Here is a 16,790-nt window from a genome sequence, read left to right as displayed (position 1 = left end):
CAGTATTGAAATCTCTGAGTACATCTCCTCTAGCCTAGTGAGACCTGAAGGCCCCTTCTGCATAGAAACTTGATCTGTCTAAACCTGAATCTTTATGCAAAAGCTTAAGTTAATGCATCATATGTGAAATTTAAATCAAATCTGAAATCTAAAATTAAAAAGTATTTCCCCCCCCTTTTTTTTTTTTTTTTTTCTTATTCATCCTTTTAGTAAAAATTCATCTTTACTGATATCACTTGGTCTAAAAGCAATTCACTTTGCAGCTATTTTGTTTTCCTTGCTCCATATTTCTTTTTGAAGACATTTGGCTTCGTGGTTCTTCTTTCTATCCTCCTCTTTTCAGGCTTTATTTTACAAGCAACTTTTTATGGAGGAGTTCAGCATTGGTAAGCTCTTGGTGGTGGCACATCAACAATGCTGGTGCTAGCACTGCCATTTTCCTCTGAGGGAGGGGCTCCACAGATGAGGTGCCAAACTCAGAACTGGAATACTGGTGAAGATGAAGAGAACATCCCTAACACCCTAATGCTCTTTCCTCTGGGAGGCAGGAATGATGATTAAAGAAAGTGTAATAGACAGTAGAGCAATTAAGAAGTGTAAGACATGTCTTCTGCACAATAGACACTATTGTACACAATAATCTGAGGGATGATGTTTAATAGCCACTGATGGCTGGGAATATCTTTTTTCAGTTTTTAAACTCCTTAGCCCATTTTTACTCCTGGTTCTCACTGTTGTTACAGTAAATTCCACAATGGAATTATTTCCTAATGCTGATTAAGGCTCTCCTTTTGTAGAAAAATCGACATGTAATGTCTATTTTTGGAATAATATACCCTAAATACGCAGGGTTTGGGAAAAGAGAATGTACAATTGCACCAAATGTTGAATTACTCAGGTTTAAGGATTTATGTATCCTCCAATCCCTCTTAGCCCAGCTATTTGGGCCAGAGACTGAACTTGGTGATTTTATGCAGAAAGAAAATCTCACCTGATTGTTTGGGAACTAAAAAACAATACTAGAGACAGCAAACAGCAAGCTGAACAGTTTGTACTGAATGAACCAGGAAGGATGGTACAGGGAGGCTCCTTCCATCCACGAGGACAAATGGCCAAAAGCAGGTGTGAGGGCATGGCAGGGGTATTTATAAACCTGGAGGAGGGGAGGAATTAGGGTGGGGTTTAGGGAGGGTATCCAATAAAGAAGGTAATTAGGAATATTGAAATTATTGCAGCAAAAAGGAACCAATGATAACAAGGGAAGCAGAGAACTTTCTGACAATGATGAACATACTAGAGCTGGAGACTCTGGGGGTGGTTTTTTACTCACCACTACTGAAAGGGTGTTCTCACAGCCTTAAGCCATGGTCATCTGCATATGTATTGGCATTAACCCAAATAGATTTAATTACTTCAGGTAAAAACAACGTGACATCATCCATTCCTCCCACTTCCCCTGCAACACCTATAGCAGTTGAGTGACCTCAGGGGGAGTTGATGTGACAGACAATTAATCCACCGTAAGACTATTAATTTCCCTTCAGCCTTGCCACACACTACACTTGGAGTGGATGGACATGAGAAGAGTAGAGGGATACAGGACCACTCCTCCAGTGACAATCCACCCCTGGATGGATCAAGCCCTTTGTGAGTCCTCACAGAGACTCAATGTTTGAAAAGTGTAGGGCAGCAGTTGAACTTACTGCACAGATACCATACCTTTCAGGGCTTTCTCATTAAGTGAGAAACTTCTTTGTTTATTTGCAGTCCACTAAGAAAAATTCCACTCTCAGTGACATGGGCAGAACAGCCACCTAAGTTTGAACAGAAAGTAGTTCAGTGGCCTCCAGGAGAATGACAGGCTTAAGTCTTACTGTGCTTGACAAGGAGGAGCCTCATAAATGTAGCTCTCCAATCTGTTTCCCTGACCTCACTTGAGGAAAAAAATCCTACCAGATATGATAAAAATCGTAGCTCCAAGTTTTCCTTCCCTCTATTATTGCTCTTCAGAATTTAAATTGAGAGTTTCCATTACAACACAAGGCATGAATGTACTGCTGTTTTGTGTAATGCACAGTGCTTATCCACATATTGGCAGCACCTTTATGTTCCAGTGCTGGAGGGAAGAAGTAAGAATTTACTTGCAGACACAGTGACAGACATTGTCAAGTTCACTTAGGTATTTGGATTTAACTTCTGAATTTAAATAGAAAGAAGAGTGATTCACTTAATTTCTTTTCCTTTGGATATATCTCATGTTGTTCAATTACAATAATATCAATTTTGCCATAATGGAATTGCTCACTTAATAATATTCAACTGAAAATAAATGTGATAGGTAAAACATTGAAAGATCCTGAGTCAGCTAAAAAAATCCATGAAATTCAGACCTTAAAAGATTGACAGATTCTAATAGAGATTTTTTTTCCTATATCTACTTACAGAATTGAGCCTGATTTTTTAAAACTGAGGGAGGGGAATATCTGAGTCTCCCTTTCTGCACTTAAAAAGTCTGCAAAGCTTTGTTAAGAAAATAAACAGAAAAGCCTCTGAGAAATACATGATCTCCAAAGGAATGCAGTGGTGCAGCTGCAGCCGAGGTTGAGGCACAGCAGTGGCTCCAGTTCACTGCAGACACAGCGAGCTCTCCTCCCTTCTGCTCAGAGCTGCCCTGCATTTGTTTGGCTTGGATTGCCACCAAAAATGGGAGAGTGTAGGTTTGTGAGTCATGCCAGCCCTCGTGGCAGAACTGCCACACTCTTTTTGGCCTCTATCAAGTGGGCACCATGGTTCATGGACTGGTACCTCCTGCAGCATTTGTTGTGCTGCACCTCTGGCAGGATTACGCACTTCAGAGTCCAAAAATGAAACGTTCTGCTGCTTGGATGGTATGTTGTAGGTGAATGTGGAGGAATTGATAAAAGGTCATGACACAGACTGCAATACTGAAACTTTCCTGTGTGGTTTTCTGTCCAGTTGAAATAAAGTGCCTGAGAGTTGGCTTCTCCATCTGAGACCCTTAGCTGGGCCTGAGGTCATCCCAGAGGTAGCAGATCAAGCTTTGATATAGCAGATACCACAACCAGAGGTGTGTAGCTTCCTCTGTCTTTTGTTTAGAAGCAATTTTCCATGTGAATCCCATAGTTAAAATTTCCAGGGGTCACTGTGGGAATCATCATGCTGCTCTAATGCTTTGTAAACAATCTAAGGCAAAAAAAGAACCAAGTTAGATTTAGAATTTTAAAAGTATGCACAGTCTTTGGACTACAGATATACTCAAAGTTATGTGAGTAGTTAGCTGCTACCTTGAATTACAGCCATTGTCAGCAACCTGTGATTAAATAAAGAGTAAGACGGAGTTGTGTATGGATGTGAATGTTTCACAGTGTTTTTGAAGTGAAGTAACACAATACTGAGAGCTTTCATTCACACATCAGCAGGGCAACCACAGTAGTCTAAAAATTATCCCATTTATTGGAATAATCCAGATGGTAGACAGACATACACAAGCATTGTCTTCGGGGTCCCTCTAGGCTGATGGAACAGATCACTGCAACCATCTGTTCAGCACAGTACTGTGCTGGTGGGTCTCAGAGGTAGCCACAGACCAGAATGTATGCAAGTTGGATGTTTATGGTTCAAGCAAGAAACCAGTCAAATCTTCAGTGTGGACCATTTAAGTAAGTCAAGATGCTTTTTCTTAAAATTAATTAAGGAGCAGCATACTTTTTTTTTTTTTTTTTTTTTTTCTGTGTGACCCGTGGGATCAGTAATTTCGTTAGCACAGTGATGATTTGCCCAGGATCACAAGAGAACTTCTTGTGCTGGTACAGTACAGAAGGAGCAGGAGAGTCTGTCATAGGTGATTTTCAGACATGGCTTTGTTGTTTCATATCTTTTGTTGGAGTGTTCTTCTCTAGAACAACACCAGGGCTGAGCACCATCAGCAGCAACGTACTGCTGCCTGCCTTCTCATAAGAGGCAAGAAAAAGTGACAATCCACCTTTTGTCATCTCAAACAGTGTGCCTGGGTCTATGTCATGTGAACATGGCTCCCTTTATGTTTTTTTTGGAGTCTCTTTAGGGTTGCAGCCAGTCTCTCCAGTCTTCACAGAGCATTTCAAGGGCCATAATTCCATCACCAGGCAGCAGTGAAGTTGTGCTGGCATAGCAACTGATCCATATCCTTGGTTGTGAGTAGAGCTAAGCCAACAGTGATTGCTTGGACAGCCTTGCTGGGCTGACTGGGTTCCCAATTTCAGAGATTTAGTGGTGTCTCAGAGAGGAGCAGTGGAAGCCTCTGGCCATTGTGTTCACCCCTGAGAACTGCTCCAGCAGGCAGTGGAGCCTGCTCCAACATGCAGGGCAGGCTTGGGCATTGGTCACATGAAGGGGTCTGTTCTCAGCTAAGGGGTAAGAATTTTGGTCATCCCTGTTGTATTGCCATATCAGTTTCTTCATTCTTTGTCTGCTAATGTTACCTTTTCTCATATTATCTGTCATAGCAAGACTTGGCATGTTTATTAACAATCCTTTATCCTAGTCCTGTATCATTCTTTAGTAGAAAAAAGCCCCAAACCTGTGTTGCTTTACAAATTTCAGCTTAGTACCAGTAGTGGATGGAGAATGTTACAGATGAAACCTGAGGGAGGGATATTTTCCTGTCTTGCTTGCAGGGCCATGTGTTGCCATTCTGTCCCTGAGTACTTTGGCATACTTTTGACTCTAATTCTGGGTTTTATGGGTAAACTTTTATGTGATGCTCCATCAAAAGAACAACACTAAACTGAAATCTTAAATAAGAGATACAGCTTTGGCTATGGAATTTACAAATTTCAACTTAAGAAAAGTGGAGAATCTTGTTATCACAGAGTGATATTCTAATAAAGCTGCTTTAGGTGGCCATAGCAATTTTAAATTGCAATGGAAATAAAACATATCCATTTGATCTCTGTAATTGCATCCACATCAGGACTTCAGCTACATGAGTAACAACTTATACTTCTAAATTGGTTTTGCAATACAGGTCAAACTTTTCTATGAAACTTGAGTTAAAGCAGACGTGTAGGAAATGGAAGGCATGAGATCTGCTGGGTGGGAAGGAGAAGGAAATACCTGAAAACCCTTTCATTCTCTCCAGCTGTGCCATCTAGCTGTTTCTAACTAAGAGACCAGAGCAGCAGTCTGTGAAACAAGAGTGGTAAAAGAAATGAAAGAGTTAAAGTGAGTTGGACAGAAGCAGGGTCAGTGCAGATCTGTGGAAGGAAAATACTTCCCAAAATGGGTCAAAAATAACAAATACAAAATGTACTGAATGAACTTTTGTTTTTGCTTAAGATTAACTTAAATTTTTTAGAAGAGAAAAAAACACTTTCTCTAACAACAGGAACCCTGTGTATATTTACCTGAGGCTTATAGAAATAGCTCGTATGACAAGTCTGGCTCCATAAACTCCACCTAAGAAGCCTGGATCAGCAAAATTCAATCTGGAAGCTGTCTATAAATTTATTAAAACTGCCTGAGGTTTTAAGTTAACTATTGAAGTGATCTTTTTGTAAAAAATGCAAGTTTTATGAGTTAGTACTGAAGTCCATGGAAAACAACTTTCAGCATTCAGTGCTTTAGTTAACTTTAGATTTAATTCTTCTGAAAAGAAATGCTAACTCAAGACCAATCACATAAAGTGGGGCCTATTTGCAAATAATTTTAATTAATTTTAATATATTTTTATCTTTTTTTACTCACTGGAGATTTTCAGTAGTTTCATGCTTCAAATAAATCTTAAGGAAGAAGTCAAAGCAATCAGTCAGCTGCTCAAAGGCCAATCAAATAGAGCTTTCCTGCATGTTTTATTAACAGATGAACAGGCAATCCCATTTATAGAGCATACTACATGTTGACAGAGCACATTACTTCATTTTGCAGTATTGGCAATTTGAGATCTTAGCAAAACAATGCTGAGGTCGCTCTCATTCTGTATTGCCATCCTTGGAATGTGGCTTGGGTTTTCATTAACTCTCTCACTACAAGGTACTGCAGATGGAGACAGATTTTATAGCGGTGGTTGTAATAAACATCAGAGAGCAGAGAGTTGTAAACAGCTTAAATTCTTTGTCCTGTGTGGATGGATTCCTTTTTCTTAACACTTTGATGTTCTCAGCATCTTGTGGACACTTTTTCTAATTGGAGGTGAATGGGTGGATAATGCTGACAGACTTTGATACCTCCCAGATGGTGAGTGGGGAGAAGTGGTCTCAGCCTCCTGCACCCAGTGAATATATGCCTCAATATAAACAGCACAAGTTTGGATATTCAGCCTGGCGCTTGGCTCGCAGCACTCTGGCTCTGCTTAGGAGCACAAATCGTGTACAGGATCACTTCCAAGATTTCTCCTCGACTGTTTAATGAAGGGAACAGGACAAAAAGGGATAATAAAGAGCATGCTCTACCACGGCTCTCTTTCACTGCTGACTTATTCCTGTTTTTCCCTATGCTGGCTTCATTGAAATCACCGGTATTATCAAGTTAGTGTAAAACTGCAGTGAATCTTTCCAAGGCCTTTTCTGTACTTACATTTTTTCGAGCCTTACTAGGACAGTTAAAGCAAAACAAGTCACTTGAGAAGAATTTAACTACACAGGAACTGGGCATCCTTGCTGCAAAAGGAGAGCAGACTGGTGGGGGAATCTTTAGGAACAGCTTCAGTGCTTTCAATTCATAGCTTACCTTTTTACAAAACAATTGCCTGACAATAGGCCAACATTCTTATAGAGCCCAGTCTTTCCCAAGCTGTTTTGCCCAGGGGGATCTTCCCCTCACAGATTAGCATGTGTCCTTGCTCAGCAGCACTGTGACTATACCTCTGGATCCCTAGATCTGTAAGGCTGTGGGTTGTGGGTTGTGCTTTGCCATCACCTTCCTCCAACCCTGCAAAGGGAATAGCCACAGTATGGGGTACACTGGAGTAATTGCACCCAAGCTATGAGGAATTCAGTATACTTCCATCAACTAAAGGATCCTGCAGGTTAAAACAATACAGCTCTGCAATTGGAGAAACTGCTTGGATTATGGTGCATGTCTTATATGAATGGTTCCTTTCATCTTCCTGTTGCTTTTAAAATCACTTTCTCTACAGTGCATGCACTCAGAGCTCCAGTTTCCAGGTAACAGGGAGAATCAGACACCTTTTTTCTGAATAGAACTGGGAAGCAGTTTGAGCACTAACATATTATAACTCTTCAGTTAAAATCAGCTCTTTTGGCATGTAGACTAATCTGTGAGAGCGAGATACCACATTTACATGCAGTCATATGTAAGTACAACTGTAATGACTGCTGCAGGGAAGACCAAAAGTACAATAAATACACCTTTGCTTTATGTTTACTGGGCTGTGTTTTCAACAATGTGCACTGCTAACTACTGAATTAGTCCATGGGTCCTGTTAGGTAAGGTATTAATCCATTTTGCATGGACATGTAAGACAGTTTCTTGCAGATCCCTTCCCCAAGCTCCAGCTTGCATTGGTTTAGATTGTAGAAACAAGTGACTGTTGAAACAGGCTATCCAGGCAGTTGGACCAAGATCTTTAACACAGTCATTCCTACCTTTGGGTAGCACAGCTTGTTCTAGGGTTCTGGACATGCATGTGTCTGCAATGGCAGCTTCTCCAGTTGGGCACATATAGTCAGTGCACTCATCTGGGTCCAGCAGACCAAACACGGTGTCTGCTTTAGACTGACATGTCCCAAACTCTTTCAACTCCACTGTCTGTATATAGTAGAACTTCAGTGACTGAATGGGGACTGAGATGCATAACTCAGGCATAGACCCTGATGGTAACTATCTGATTATGAAGATGAGTTGCACCTGGAACACTTGGACATGGTTGATTTTGTTTGTTCTTTTCCTAACTTCTTTACAATGTTTTTAGACTTAGGGTAAGAGTCATCCAGAGTGTTTAACTTTCTGCATTTCTCCCTCTGCCCTTTGGGTGCTGAAGTCTGTTCCCTCATATTCTCTCTCACTTGTCGTGACAGGTCAGGAGAACTTTTATGCCTGAATCATTAGGTGACTGAAGTTTCTTACTAGGAAACAAATATGCTTTGATGCTTTTGCAGCCTCAAGGTGAAAACAACAATAAACATGGGAAAATGATGCTCAAATAAAACTCATTACTACTTGAAGCCCTCAGACTCCACACAGTGAAACTGTAACCATTCCTGTTCTTTGGAGTAAAACCAGACTGTGAATATAAATTGCTAGAGCACTCTGTAAAAATGCTCATTGTTAATTCAGTGGACAGTCATATATACAAGTTCAAAATACCTCATAAGGAACTTAGTGTGTGAGGTTACTGGATATGATTCCATTTTACAAATACAAAATAAACATTTCAAAAGCCATTAATCACAGTAATGAGTAAAAATTTACTATAGTGGAAAAAATGATTTACTGGCTTTCGTATATTTCATTTGCAACTCCTTGAATTTACTTTTAATCAGTCCAGGAAAACTATCCCTGAGTTACAAGCAGGCTGCATGGAGACTCTGAGTTTATGACTGAGAAAAAATCCTCCTGGGTTGTCCCACAGCCCAAGGCCTGGGACTGATTCAAGAGTGTATATCTTTGGTTAAGCCCATGGAGCAGTCCAAAGCCGGGTCCAGTGATGCTGAAAATTCCCAGTTCCCATTAGCAGTGGGGCTGCCTGGCAGTGCTGCTCTGAGCAGCCTCCCCAGCCTGGGACAGGCTGCCTGCCAGGGCTTGGCACTGCTGGAGATGGCACAGCCCTGCAGCTGCTCACTGCCAAGACCTCAGGGCTCCACAGGACTGTGGCAAATCCTAATTCCATAGTAATTCTCAGGCTGCCTTTCTGGCTTCCCAGGCTCCCTGCCCTGGAGCGGAGATGTGCTGGGATGCCTCCCAGGGACTGTCACTGCAAGGGCAGTTTGCATGAGTGCTCCCCCAGGGCTCAGAGAAAAGGAATTTTTGTCAGGCTCATTGCTAACCAGCAGACTGCTTCATGATTTGTCTTTATCTGCCTCAAAAAAAAAAGGTATAAAAATTCATAGTTATCAAAAAACTTTGAGAACATTGGCTTTAGACTCAATCGGATGAAAGTCAAATTTTGAAAAGCAAAGTTCCTTCTCAGCTGGTACTCTAGCTTTTCAACCAGCCCCAGTGAATCCTGTGAATAAGAATACCCTGACTCTTAATTTACAGTTGCAATCCAGAAGAACACAAGGTCCATCTGCTTACATGATCCCCAAATTATTGACAACTACAAAAACATGATGTTTGTAACCACTTCACATATGGCCTGAAATGCATTAAACAATGACTTCATTTGAAGAGGTTTGTTAACATTATGAATATTATTATTGTGGGTCACAAGAGGCTTGGTCTTGTTCCAGTCTTGAAATAATTACTTTTACACTGCAAAACTGGTTTATGAATTACAACATTAAATCAAAATGTACAGTAGTCACATTACTTCTTGGGAGGTTTATTGTGTAGTTATTACTCCACAGACTAAATGGATTTTAACATTCCCATACTATTCATGAAACAATTTTGAATAAACTTTTGGTTTGTGAAAGAGCCCTTCCTCCTCCTAAATTCTTGTCAAATATTTAGATGGTAAATTTAGATAGGAGCCCATGCTTCTGTCTGTTGTTGATAAGCATTCTTTTTTCTAATCACAGCAACTACATCATGTATCTGTGACTTGTTTCAAGTTAGTGGTTTAAAATTTTTTTTTATACAGCTGCAATTTCTGTAAAAGTCATGTGTAATGAAAGAAAATTGTGTTTTTCTCCCTCTTCAGTTCTTGGAAGACATTTAAGGGAGAAGGATAATTGCTAGTGAGAGCACAGCCCAGTTTTACTTTACAGTGAAGGTAAATTGCAAGTAGATAAACAAGGAAGGAAATACAGGGAGATCTACCCACTCTCAGGAACTAGAAAAATCTTTTAGTGAACTGTTATTTTCCCAGATGTATATAATTTACAGAGATGAGACTTCGCTGAGATTTTTGGCTTGCATGCTTAAGTCTCCTAAGCTGTTTTGATACACTTAACCTGGAAATTACACTTATTTATTTTTTCCCCCACCCCCCCAGCATTCTTCCCTTTATTTTTATCTTGGTCTGTGACAGCAAGGAAAAACAAACATTAAAAATAATAGGTCTAAAATCCTGTCATTTATCTTCACTGGAAACATGGAGTGGTCACATTTATTTAAACTGCAGCCTCTAAGGAGAGAAAAATATGGCAGGGTAACTGGTAGTTTCTTCTGCAGCTTTAAAACTCAAATTAATTTTAGTGACCCATGGGGTTTATGCTAATTTTTGTTGAAAAAATATTTTATGCTATGTTTTAGGGTAAGTTTTTTGATCTACAAGTTAGTGGTTTGTAGTTTTAGTTTAAAGATATTCTAGTGAATTTTCACTGACGCTAGAACTTGGGACCATTGTGCACATCTGAAGGATACAAAGTAATTTAACCTTTCTCTAAACCAAAAGTACTTTAGATTAAATTTCTTTGTCATGCTGCTGATAGCTGACAGTGCAGTGATTTGTACTGTCACATGCAGGACACCACTGACCTACAGTGAATTATGCAGTATGTATATATATATAGGGACTTATAAATTAAAAAGTGTAGTGATAAATGCTGTGAAGGTTCTGGTAGCACACCAGTGCTAACAAACTCCTGCCTGCTTGCTAACATCCTTCACCTTACAGGAAAGGTTTCCCTTGCCACTGCTCCATGAGTTGTCCATTTCTTATATCGAGAGCTTAGCAGAATAGCTGCTTTTGGCCCCGGGGCATGTTGTCTTGTTTCTCACCTTTCCCTGTGGCTACATTTATTGCTGCTGCTCCTTCCCAGCTGAAGCAGCAGCTCTGGCAGCTCTGGCTGCCTGACCACAGGCAGAGGGCATGGAGAACAGTCGAGGGTCCTCCTCTCCATCTGTACTGATTGCATTCTTAAGAAAAGCTGCTCCTCCTGCCCCTCTTTGCACCTTTGAGTTATAATCTGGAGTTTGGCTTGCCCTCGAGGGCTTCTCAGCACTGGAGCATGCAGGAGTGTTTTGTGGGTGTGCACAAGGTGCAGTTCCTCTCAACTTGCACCACCTGGTGCAAGCACAAGATGTGTTTGCATCGAGGGAACACAGGATGCTTTGTATCTGCCCCCAGGAATAAGACACTCCTTCTGCATCACTATGAGCAACACTTGGGCAGCTCCTTGAGAGCAGCAGCAGGGTCATACTCTTGTCATGTATTAGATCTTGTATAAAGAGTTTTCAGACATCAAGGAAATTACAGAGATCAAGATATTTCCAAATAGGATTTCTTTCTGTCTAAGAAGATTTTCATTATTGTTGTAAAGAGGCATCTCCAGGAGTGAGGTGGCACTTCAGTCTTGATAGGCATTAAGTACTATTTCCCTAAGTTCTCTTACAAACTGGTGAGAAATTATCAACATATTTTGTTAGGTAGCAAATAAATAAAAGAAAGAAGTTCGTAAATAAAGATTTTTATAGTGTATTATCCCTAAATTCCAATTCCTTAGTTTCTAGGTTTTGTTTATAGAACTTTCTGTATTTCATATACTTGTCTGTCATCTTTTCTCTCTCTTCCTTTTGGGAAATAAACCATTACTTGTATTGACTGAAAGAACATTTGACCAGATTAAGAAAAGTGCTAATTCCCCAAGGAAGAAGTGTGCTGCCAGTATCACTCTTGGCTCTGGTTCAGCAGCCACAGAGGTGAGTCTTTTCCAGATGTGGAGTTACCTCTGTATGGAAGCTGCATTCATGTACTATTAGAAGGGTCGAGCAAAACAAGCTTGCTTCAGGCTTTTTCACCTGAAGATATTGTTTTTTCACCTGATATTGTGTTTTCACCTGATAAGTATGGTAGCCCCTGCTTTTCTGAGTGCAAAGAACCAAGGCACTGAGATTGTTAAGGACTTTTCTGAAAGTCAGGTGAGCTTTAATAGCGGGTCTCCCAGGTGGGCTTCTCCTCACTTAACTCCAGATGCCTGAAGGGCAGCTGTCTGACCTAATTGTCACAGACTGTCACTAAAGTAGCACTTCAATTTATGTACCCTACTTTAGATGTCTAGTTGGGGTGACATACATTGTCCACCAGATTTGTGAGTTTCTTCCTGTGGAAGAGGGAAGCCTAGGGTGATAAGCTGAGATAGATTGTAGATGCTTATATTTAGGTTAGACAAATCTTTCACTGCAGTAAGGACCATGCTGGCTGTTCTCCCAAAACAGCATTTGGAAACCTTTTCCTACCTCATCTGATGAGACATCAGACAGCTCGAGTCACTAGCTCCAGGTGAAGTTCATGGCAGAGAAGTAGAGAAGTCACTTCTCCCCATTTTTATAATTGTGTGCTGTCTGCAACTGAATAGCTGGTTCCCTTGTTTATTAGCAGTTACTGTTGAGAAAGCACTCAGTTCCTACAGTAATATTGGAAAAACAAACCTGACTTAACTAATGATCAGGTAGGTAAGATCAGTTACCTACTCATTTCTCAGCTGCTTGGTTGTAAGCAACTAAATTTCAGCTGTTCTGTTGTCAATGACAAATGATAAACAGGAGAGGAGTGGCGATTTTACCAAAATCTATGTTTGCAGGTGTAAAGCCCACATTGCAGCTCTTCAAAGCTGTGTAAAGAACCACCACAGTGGGAATCATGGAAAGCATGAATTGATTGAGTTGCCCCAGAATGAATATACAAGAAGTTAACTGTGATGCTTTGTATCATCTCTTACGAGAAGCTGACACGGAAAGTTTACACTTCCCAAAGTGAGCTACATGTATTCCTTGGGTACACATTATCAGGTAAACAAAGGAGGAAGGATATTTGGAAGGAAGAGCAGGGATGAATCATAAATGCATTATAAGTGAATAAGGATGGAATTTCAAAGGGTAAAAGGTAATCAGAATGGCCAGAGAGATCTGTCTGTAAATCCTAATTGCTAAGTGGCTTAAGAGAGGGACAGATGATTGCAGGCAACTGAATAGTACAGCTCAGTGGGTTCCTGTTCATTGCAGACCAGGGTGGGCTCCAAACCCTGTGCAGTTTGAAATCAGAGACTCCTTGGCCACCATCAATACAGTGTAAGGGAGCTTTCTAATCACAGCCACAATAGCTTGTGTTCAAAATCCAGAAAGCTGTTGTTCAGATCTGGCCTTTGAAAATACCTTTTGTAGTGAGCAATTAGTTTTAAATTCTGATACTAGGTACACAAAATTCTCGAACTCTGAAATTTCTGATAGCTGCAACTTAACAAATCATTTAAGATTTTATACATGAAGACACAATAATCTTTTCTCCCTGTTTTTTATATTATATGTACAGAATAAAACTGGATCTAGTAAATCTGAGTTTTTCTGGGTTGATACCCGCCAGACTCTTGAGATTTTGCTCATAACTCTTTCCTTGTCATCATAAAAAGTTCAACTGCAGTTTCCTTATACTGTATTCTTTATTTTTAATCTTAGCTGCACCAATGTAACAACCTATTATTATTGCAAAGCACTTCCATGCATGCTCTTTGTCTGCCCCCAGGATCCTACTCCCAACTAGACAGTCTCCAGATTTCTTTTGTGCCAGCTCTGGCACTCATCTCCTCCCTCAGAGGGCTGATTCAGTCTGCTAAATGGAAAGAAAGGTGTGTGCTTCATTTGCTGTATTGGTTTGTGAGAAACACGGAGGCAGAGGGAGGCAGAGGGAAGGGAGGTGGTGGCAGCATGTGGCTGGAAGAGGGGGATGAACAGGGTTAATGGGAGACAGACTTTCCTTTTCAGTGGCAATGAGTTTCTAGGCCAAACAAGTTTGACCTGCAAAATTTCACCTTTAGTCCTTCCCCTCTCTGGCTTTTCCCTCTAGGGCATTCTTTACCTTCCTGCCTTTTTGGCTTTTTCCCTTTCTCTGAATTACTCTGTTTTCTCAAAGTTTTGCATCTCTCCCTTTGCTGGTTTGTTTCTTCTCTACCTTCTCTACCACTGGGGGTTCTGCTCCCCTCCATACTGTTCTTTTCATGGGGTATTGATTAGAAACAACATTCCTATTTTAATCATTTTGTGATGATTTTTGCATTGACTGTGTTTAAAAGAAGCTGGTGATGGTATAGAGCTCGAGAAATCCTGCAAACCCCTTCCCATCTTGCTTACCTACTTTCTGTGGTCAAACCTGCAGAGCAGATAAACAAACATTGGGAATTAGAGCATATGATCTATGTAGAATTTTCCAGTTGAAAACATCTCCTTGAAATAAAAAGCAGAAATCTAAAGGGAAGAATCAGGCACTCAGGGTTTTATTTTTTTACCCTTTTTCCCACTCCTACCTGCCTGGAGATTCTGATGGTTTGAAGTTTGTTATATAAGGTTTCTTTCTGTTGGGTGCTGCTTTCCAACACATGCCCTGAAATGCTCAAGCATTTACCCTGCCTTGTTTTCCAGGAAGGGGAGTAGCACAGATTGTTCACCCAAGAGACAAAAATGGACTTTATTGGTAAATGCAGATACTGTGTTCTTTGTTCACGCCAAGTTGACTGTCCATGGGAACACTTAAAGATTATTTCCTCTGCAATAGGGATTAAGATCCATGGAAGATCCATAACTGAAAGCTTGTTGAGTACAGTACATCAGCATCAGAGCACATAAAAAACTTTGGCTCAACTGATGTATCTTTCCAGGATGCATTTTTTGTTATTGTATGCATTTTTTTTCTTTATTTTCTCAAAATATATTTTCCTCTCTCCCTAAAGTACTGTGCTACCTCTGTGTGGAGATAATGTGATGGGCTAGTAGCATTTGCCTAAATTGTAGGTTGGAAACAGTAAAATTGATTAATTTCGTATATGTCATGCAGCACTAGAATAAGGCAACTTCCTCAGAGAACGACTGAGAGTCACTGAAGGGGTTCCTGTGCTTACCAAGATTTGTACAGAGAATTCAGAAATTATTATAAAGGTTAAGGAGGGCTCAGGAAATCACGTAGCCTGGCCTAGGCTCTGCTAAGGCTATGCTTAGCTGAGGGAGGTTTATGCATTTCTAAAAACTTCAATTGATGGAATAATCTCCCCAGGCAAGTCACACAGAAGTCACTACTAATTATATAAAACAGCAGGATGCAATTTTCCTTCAGAATTTGATCTTCTACAGTTTGTGTAAAGGCACATTCGTGAAATGACAAATCGGCCACGAATAGGTGACATAGCATTTTGCCTTTCAAAGTCTACGGGTTAAAGAATCATGATTCAGTCCAACCCAAAGCACGCATTGTAAAACCGTGAACAGCAAAGTTATGTTTCATTTGTCCCTCTCTCGGTGCCTTTGGGTCCTGGCCCAGGTGCTGCCGGGGCGGTGCGATGTTTGCGGGGCTGCGGACGGGACGGGTGAGCGGGCTCGGGGCCGGGGGCAGCGGCTCCGCGGGGCGCCTCGCCCGGCGGGCCCGAGCCGCCGTCCCGGGACGGCCGGAGCCGGGGAGGGAGCAGGGGAGGGAGCCAGGCACGGGGCCGGGCTCGCAGGTGCGCGGGCCGAGCGCCGCGGGGAGGCACCGGCGCTGGGCGGGAGGAGCGGAACCGCCGCCCCTCCGGCGGCGCCGGGAGCCGCCTCCTGCCGCTCCGCCCGGCCCTGCCCTGCCCTGCCGAGGGGCTGCCGGCTCCCGCCGCGGGGTGGGGACAGCCGGGGGCGGGGAGCGGGGCCGGAGGCTGCCGGCGGGAGCCCAGCGCTGCGGCGGCCGCCGGACGGCAGGTCAGGCTCAGCGCCCAGCGCCGAGCGGAGGGAGCGGCGCCTCCGCCGCCCGTTCGCGCCCATGGGGGACTCGGTGTTCAGCGAGCGGCCGGCGCTGCGCTACGCGGTGAGTGCCGGGGCGGCGAGGGCTGCGCGGGGCCGGGCGCCCACGTGTGCCGAGGGGCGCTGGGAGCGTCCGTCCGTCCGTCCGCCCGTCCGTCCGTCCGTCCGCACAGGAGCCGCGGGTCAGGGGGAGGCGGCTGCAGTCCTGCCCCGGCCAGGGCTCGATGCGCGCAGCCTGCAGGCAGGGTGCCGAGCTGGAGACTTTCCCCCGCTTTTCTCCCTGGCAGTGTCGCGCTTTGCTGGAGATGACAAATGTCTGAATGTTTTAATGAACAGAGGAGAGCGCGGTGCGGTGCCGGGCGGGGGCAGCCGGCAGGAGCGGGGCCGGTGCCGGCTCTCCCCGGGCAGCGGGGCGCCCCGCTGGGGAGGCGCGTCCGGGATCCCTGAGTGCGGGATCCCCGAGTGCGGGATCCCCGAGTGCGGGATCCCCGGGTCCGGGATCCCCGGGTCCGCCCCGCTGCCCTTCTCTGCTCCGCGGGCTGGGGTGAGCCCGGCCCGGCGCTGCTCTCGGGCTGGTCCCGCACCGCTCCCGCCGCCGGTCAGATAATAGCACCGTGCTTTATTTAATGCCCTTCACGAGAGCTGGTGCTGCTGAGAAGCCGCTGCACTCCCACCAGCCTTATTAGGAGCATTTTCTCGTTTGCTTCGGGACGGGAAAAAAAAAAAAAAAAAAAAAAAAAAAAGCCGCGTAAAAACAACCAGCTGCCTCCTCTCCTGAAGTCATAAATAAACTCCCGCACGAGTAATAGCATGCGAAGGCTGGTGCCGCTCTCTTTTGCACTCATGTCAGCGATGAATAATTTTATTGCTGTTGTTAAAGTTGTGTGGGAATTGTCAGTCGGAGCAGGCTTGCTTTCGCTGGTCATGAGAGCACGGGTGCTGGATTGGCGGGATGGGTTGATGGATTTCTAAGT

At 43.0% G+C, this 16,790-nt stretch overlaps 1 protein-coding gene and 1 long non-coding RNA gene across 3 annotated transcripts in view; both read left to right on the top strand.

Moving 5' to 3' along the window:
- Positions 1-16,790, top strand: part of ARHGAP6 (Rho GTPase activating protein 6) — a 305,969-nt gene that overhangs the window by 134,003 nt on the left and 155,176 nt on the right. The window contains exon 1 of one of the 2 annotated variants that reach the window (XM_079309631.1): positions 15,625-15,880. The exons of the other annotated variant lie outside the window; for it this stretch is intronic. Within the exon in view, the coding sequence (XP_079165757.1) occupies positions 15,836-15,880 (45 nt within the window). The 5' untranslated portion in view covers positions 15,625-15,835. Of the gene's footprint in view, positions 1-15,624; positions 15,881-16,790 lie in introns of those variants that run through there. 2 annotated transcript variants of the gene reach the window in all.
- On the top strand, positions 12,046-13,401 carry LOC306808061. Its single transcript, XR_013775892.1, has 3 exons — positions 12,046-12,346; positions 12,443-12,515; positions 12,648-13,401. It is a non-coding gene; the product is annotated as an uncharacterized lncRNA (long non-coding RNA).

This window comes from Erithacus rubecula (assembly GCF_903797595.1).
Source record: "Erithacus rubecula genome assembly, chromosome: 1".
In the NCBI taxonomy this organism is placed as follows: Eukaryota; Metazoa; Chordata; class Aves; order Passeriformes; family Muscicapidae; genus Erithacus; species Erithacus rubecula.
The sequence above is the reverse complement of the archived record's forward strand: the minus strand, read 5'-3'. Positions and strand labels throughout refer to the sequence as shown.